The sequence below is a fragment of the Panthera tigris genome, chromosome B4, assembly GCF_018350195.1.
Source record: "Panthera tigris isolate Pti1 chromosome B4, P.tigris_Pti1_mat1.1, whole genome shotgun sequence".
Lineage (NCBI taxonomy): Eukaryota > Metazoa > Chordata > Mammalia > Carnivora > Felidae > Panthera > Panthera tigris.
In genome coordinates, this window is record NC_056666.1 from 135,868,557 (window position 1) to 135,875,053 (window position 6,497).

The window sequence follows — 6,497 nt, forward strand, 5'->3', positions numbered from 1 at the left end:
CCAATTTAATTTACAATATGGTAGTGTTAATATGTAAGATCTACATAAGCAAAAGGTCTTTGGGGTCCTAAGGGGATTTTTAATGGCGCAAAGGGATTCGGAGACTCGAAGGCTGGAGGACCGCTCTTGGTCTGTAGGCATGTTGGCCGCGACCTGTCTCCCCCACCCACAAACCCCCACCACCCAGCACAGCCACTCGTACACCCTGGCAAAGGGTTACTGAGCGCCTGCGGCGTGCCGGGCATGGTTACAGGTACAATGATACAGCCGAGAACAAGAGGGACAAAACATATGTGCCTGCGTTGTGTCTGTCGTTAGAGTCTAACAACAGACAAAACGGTCCAGCGGCAGAGTGGGCCGGCTGTTCCAAGAGGTCAAAATTTCAGTCACACGCACACACACACACACACGCACAAAAGCAAAAAGCTGGACACACGAGCAGCCAGTGTGACACATGACAGGTTAATATCTTTAATATATAACGAGCTCATACAAATTTATCGGACCCCAGTAGATAAGAGCAAAGGACGCTGACAATCCACAAAAGAGGAAATACACCTGCTTAACATGGAAAAGATGTTCGACTTGGCTAGAAAAGCAAAGAGACGCAACCCGAAACGCAGTGCTACGTTTCGTGATCAGATCAGCCAACGTTCGGCCAGGTGATAGTGCTCGGAGCTGGCCAGATGGTGTAGCGGGCACGTACATCCTTGCTGGCGGCAGTGTCATCAATGGATACAGACGTTTCTGGAAACCATTTGGTCAATACGTGATGAGGGGCTCAAAGGTTTTCGTATCAATTCGATAATCCCACCTCTGAGAATCTAGCCTAAGGAAATAACTCGACAGCGGCGAAAAGCGTGATGCATGAAGAAATTCTCCCATTTCTGAGCGCGAGAGGTTAGAAACGGCACGGGTGACCAACCACGGGCACTCCCGTCCGGCTGCGTGACGGCTTACACGGCCATTTCAAACTAAAGTTAGCAATAACACGTACTGGGGGAGAGCCCCTGATAGAAGTGAAAACATCTACACGATACCGTATCATTACAGAAGGTAGTGTCACAACTATGTCCGAACAAAAAGAAGAAAAACCATGATTGGGGGGGGGGGGGGGTGGCGAGAAGGGAGAGGCCTGGGGGGGAGAGCCACCAAAATGTTAAAATTTTGCTTTTTCCACTTTCTCCCTCATTTTCCAAAACTTCTAGAAGGTGTAGGCTGGCGTTGATGATGAAAAGACCTGGTAAGCGCGCGGTTACTCGTTCACGGGAAGGAGTTCGTGATGGGTCCCTCCCATCCCTTCGACCGCGTCTGCAGTGCGCCGTCCGCCATCACACCCCACGCTGGGACCCCGAGGGACGACAGGGGGTCGTCAGCTCTCTCCACACCGCGGACCTGTCCTACACCCAATCCTCTCCCTACGTTCGCAAGCCACCACGGCTGCCGGACTCGGTGCTTGGCTCTTCCTTCGGCAGAGTCGTCTTGTCCTCAGCTCTAAGCCCCCCGTCTAATGCTTCCTGGCACGGGGACCTTAATCCTCCCACCTAAACTCTACTGCTGGCGGTGGCCCCAGGGGGTGTCCTTCTATGCAACTCTAGGGCTTGCCCCCTTAAGGCAGCCTAAGCAAGCGCCCAACGTCATTACTATTTCTCATCCCATGGGCCAAACTGCCAGAACCGCGGTCACCCAGCGAGCGGTGTGTCCCCCTTGACGGCAGGGGCCTGTGCACCGGGAAAGTCTTACCAGCGCCTTCTCGGGGCTTTTTGCACCCCCGTCATTGCTTACTCATCATATACTCACCTGGCGCCCCTGAAACGGGTCTTTGCTTTTACCCAGACATCACCAGAATGCTTTAGGTCATTAAGTTAATCCCAAGGTCGCGCTATACATTCAGCCAGGAACTCACCCCCTGTTCGAAATGCCATCTCAAGCGATGCCCTGTTACGCCCCGAGGGCTTACTTACCAGAGGGGGTATCGTGTAGACCAGAAAAGTCACAATATAGTTCGAATAATGTCAACACCGTGAAAAACATAAAGCGTCCCCCCACATGCACTGCGTAACACTACTAACTGCCTGTCCCTTTTAGAAACCGATACCTGTTCTCTTCAATTTAGAGAAATTATAACCCCCGAGTATGTACAAAGCAGCTCCCCTCCCCCGCTTCCTTCTCCAGCTTGACCCTCCCGGTCACGTGGTCTGGCTCTCGGCTGCACGGAGTTCGGGTCTCCCCCTCTTCCGCTAGCGCCACGAGGGGTGGGGACTCCCAATGGGGGGCGACCCCCTGGGCCTCTCGTCTACTCATCTCCAAAGTTGCAGGTAGCGGTCAAGGTCGCAGACGTGCGATGGCACCCGTCCCCGGCCCGCAGACGCCAAGCACCCACAGGTGAAACCCAACTCACCAAACCAAAGGAAGCTGGGGCAGCAGCCTGGACCGGGCACGACAGCGCCCCCCGGGTCGCGCGGCCAGCCTGGCTCTCGGCCCCGCCGCGGGCGGCGCAAGCGCGGCGGACTTCCACGTGCCACGTGGGCGGGCCCGGGCTCGGCGAGATGGCACAGGTCCCGCCCCGCTCCCGCGCGAGGGCTCCCACCCTTGCCGAGCTGGGCCACGTGGAAACCTTGGAGGCGTCTGCTACCCCCTGCAGGCCGCCTTGCCCCCCCAGGCGCCCGTACCCCCTCCTCGGAGGGGCACCTCCCCCTAGCAGGCAGACAGTAGGGCACTGAGCACAAAGAGAAAGTGATCTGTACACCCCCCACCAGAGGTCCCCCCCCCCAGAATGGTGGCCCCACTGTGTGTCCTCCCCCCAGTCATGCTTAGAGAGCACCATGGTCCCACCTGAACAGCCGTGGCTGGAATCCAGGGGGGGCCTGAAGCCTGTATTCAGGCAGTTGTTCAGCAGGGCAGTTGGGCTAACAAGAGTTTGCAACGAGTGGGCGGCAGGGTCCACGGACCCCAGCAGCCACTGAATACCCTTGACTTTGCAAGGCAGTGGCCGCTTCAAGAACGCAGTCACCTTCCCCAGCATCATCGAAACTCTTAGGAAGAAAGGATGGACCCCAGCACCCGACCTCTGGGTGTCCCGACGCCCAGGTCTTCGGGTGGGCACTGACGCTCTCCTTCCGTGGTCAGGCCAGGACCGTTCACCACAGGGCGGAGGGACCCAGGGCAAGGCACCCCGTCTTCCCCCCGTGGTCCCGGCGTCCCGCAAACGCGGTTTGTTTGGCATTGAGTATGGCGAACGCATCACGGTCCACAGGGCTTGGCCCAGTCTCATTTAGAAAGTGACTTCAGGGCGTCCACCTTAAGAGGTACAGCTTTGTCCCTCAGAATTAGGACCCGAGTGCCAGTTCTGTACCGTCCCCACATTAGGACCAGGGTAGACCGCAGCTCTTCCCCTCACAGATGCCACCAAGGCCTTGGCGGGGCTGCTGGAGGGAGGGCCCCTACCGGAAGTGCTTAATGAGGCGTCCCAGAGGATTTGGGTCTCCAGCTACGAGTCCACGCTTTCTTAGACCAAGGCTGGGCACCCGATGGACAGCCCAGGCATGGGGGGGGGGGGGGGGGAGCATGCTACACACAGGCTTTGGAGACCTACGGATGGTGTGGGTGGCTGAAGGGGCTGAGGCGAAGGCCACATGTCACCCGCGTGGAGACGGGAACAGGTCTCAAGCTAGACAGGCCTGCCACCAAGTGATACGGGGCAAAGAGGAGGGGGCGAGCACACGCTGGGAGCCGGTGGGGATTCCCACTGGAGGCCCGGGGCGGCGGAGTGAGCCCCTGGCACCCACCCCTCAGCCGGCCGTGGGTCTCAGGCATGGATGTGCGTGAATGTGCGGTCTCTGGTGGCCGGATGGAACCGCTCGGCAATCCAAAGCCACAAGGACCTTCTGTGGCAGGCGAGTTCCAGATCCCCAGGATTGCCCGCGCTGTTGGAACTCTGGCAGCTGAAGCCAGGCGCTACTGGCGTGCGTCCTCTGGGGGCCCCTCCCTTAGCCGCATGAGCGGTCTTTCCCAGTGGCGACAGGGGGGGCGTACTGACTACGTGTCCGAGCGCAGGATGAAGCCTGCCCCCCCAGAAACGCTGGCACTACGCTCCCAGCAGCGAACACTCGGCCGGGGCTGGTGATCGCTAGGGGTGGGAAGCCAGACTCCCCTCCCCGGGGCCCCCAAACAAGGCACCGGCCCCGCCCAAGCGGCCGTCCTCGGGCGTCAGTGAGCTCGTCACCGACAACAGGGCAGCCGGGGGTGGGGCTGCCACCGGGGCCCGCAGAGGGCAGAGGAGGAGCCTCGGCGAACCTGGCGAGGCTGGGAGAGGTCAGCCCAAACGGTCCGCGGCAGGCTGCGGAGTCGCTGTGACCGAGTAGCAGAGCCGTGGTCACTAGAGGAGCCGGGGTTGCAAGCAAGAGAGGGGACACATGCGCTCTAGGTACAAAGCTAGCACAGGTCACTAGGAAGCCAAGAGGGTAAGAGGGCGCCCAACAGTGAGGAAGGAAGATCTCCTTGTGGAACAGGTCTGGAGAGGCGGGGAGGAAGGTCTTCAAACCAGGGCGATGCCGTTGTATGGACGTCTCTTCTACGGAGCAAAGGGTGTACGTATGCTGTCTGCGTGGCGGCAGATGCGACCAGGGTGGTGGCCCATTCTTAAAGGTTCCGGGCTCGGGTGGGCAGGGCCGGAGCTGGGCTGGTCCCGTTGGAGGCTGGGTGCACGGGGCAGGGCCCCGTGCCCGTGGCAGCCAGCTGGCGGCACAGCATCTGCCGCTCCCGCACGGCCCGGTTAGAGGCAGAAGTCTTCCGGATTTGGGCGCGCCGCGCATGCCGCAGTGGAGACTTGTAGGTTCTCCGCAACTCTGCCAGGAATCCCTGATAGTTGTTTCGCAAGGGGCTGTCGGGTTGCATGTGGGGGATCGCCCACTTCTCCGCCTCCCCGGTCAGCCGGGACACAAGGAACGCCACGCGCTCGGCCTCGCCTGGGAAGCGGGAGGCCTGGAAGATCATGAACCTGTCCATTTGCATCAAGAACCCTGCCAGCTGGCCCGGGTCTCCGGAGAAGGGCTCGGGCAGGGAGGTCGGAGGCGTGGTCATCGGTCGGGTCCCGTTGGAGGTAATCGCCGAGATGGGCGGGGTGATCTGCAGGGCCCCCGGAATCCGGGCCCTGGTGCGTAACAAGGTCAGCTCTGCCATCACGCTCTCCAGCATGTTGGTGAGATTGGCCTTCTCTGCCCGCAGGGTGGAGGCCTCCCGCCTCAGCGCAGAGTTGGTGAGGCGCAGGGAGGTCAGGGTGTCGATGACGTCATCCATCTGGGCATTGGTAGACGCGGCAGAGGCCGGGGTTTCAGCTTTTGATGTCTGGGGTTGGACCATGTTGGCCAGAGGGCAGCCAAAGGCCGAGACCGGTGGGCTGGGAGAAGGGGGTACGCGCAGCCCAGAACCCGAGGCCCTGCGATGCTAAAATGGGGGTAGGCCCAGACGGGAATCGGGGAGAGGGCGGGGTGCAACACGCAGGGTGGCCGAAGAGGGCAAACAAGAAGAAGGCAGGGCGGTCGGAGCCCAGAGGACGAGCCCAGCGGGCGCCAGGCAGGTGGCGCAGGCCCTGCGGACGCCGATTCCGGAGGCGGCTCCTTTATCGCGGACCTCGCCCGGCCAGCGCGGGCTGCACAGGGGGTTGGACTGTTCTGGGCCCTGAGGGAGGAAAAGATGCTTTAGAAAACGTCTGGGACTGCGTAGACAGGGGCAGAAGGAAAGGGCGCGGCGGGGGGGAGGGGGGCGCCCGGGCCCGAAGCCCCCTCCCCGCGCGGGGCCCGGCGCCCACCGTGGGCAGAACAAAGGGCGGCTGCACCTGCGGCGGCGCGGGGGGCCTGGGACGGGCGGCGGGCGCGTACCTGGGTCTCCCCGGCTTCCTCCGCGGCTCCGTCTGCCGCGCCGGCCGCGACCAAGATGGCCCGATCGGGGGACGCGGGCGGGCCGATGAGTCACGGCGGCGGCGGCCCGCGGAACTGCTTCCCGGTCAGGTCAGGCCGGGGCGGCGGCGGGAGGCGGGCGCGGGCGGCCTCGGGCGGGAGCACGAGCGGGGGCCGGGGCCGGGGCCGGGGTCGGGGTCGCAGCGGAGGGAGGGCGGGTCGCGGGCGGCCGGGGCGCGGGCCGGGCCGGGCGGGCGGGGCGGCGGAGGCGGCGGCGGGAGGGCCTCGGCGCGCGGGCCCCGCTGGTTGCCATGGAGACCGCCCGCTCCCGCGGGCGCGGCGGCGGCCGGAGCCCCGCCCCGGAAGTGGCGCACGCAGCCCCGCCTCCCAAGGCTACCTCTCGGCGTCCTTCCGCAGCAGCCAATCAGCGACGTCCGGGATGGCTGTGATGTTTATTATCGGGGTGGATGCCTTCCTGTGTTTGTAGCTCTTCCGAAGGCTGCCAGCAAAGGTCTTTTCGTGTATGTTGTAATTATATATTTTTCGTGACGCTGGCTTTTCGTAATGTATCTTGGATACAAATTCAACGAACCACATGTT

At 62.1% G+C, this 6,497-nt stretch overlaps 1 protein-coding gene across 1 annotated transcript; it reads right to left on the reverse strand.

Annotated features, from left to right (window-relative positions):
- Window positions 1–443: 443 nt before the first annotated feature.
- On the reverse strand, window positions 444–6,075 carry RTL6 (retrotransposon Gag like 6). The gene is made up of 2 exons (XM_042993500.1): window positions 5,880–6,075; window positions 444–5,679 (listed from the first exon to the last, which is right to left on the reverse strand). The coding sequence occupies exon 2, from the start codon at window positions 5,359–5,361 to the stop codon at window positions 4,642–4,644; it is 720 nt and encodes a 239-aa protein (XP_042849434.1). The 5' UTR covers window positions 5,362–5,679; window positions 5,880–6,075; the 3' UTR covers window positions 444–4,641.
- Window positions 6,076–6,497: the final 422 nt, after the last annotated feature.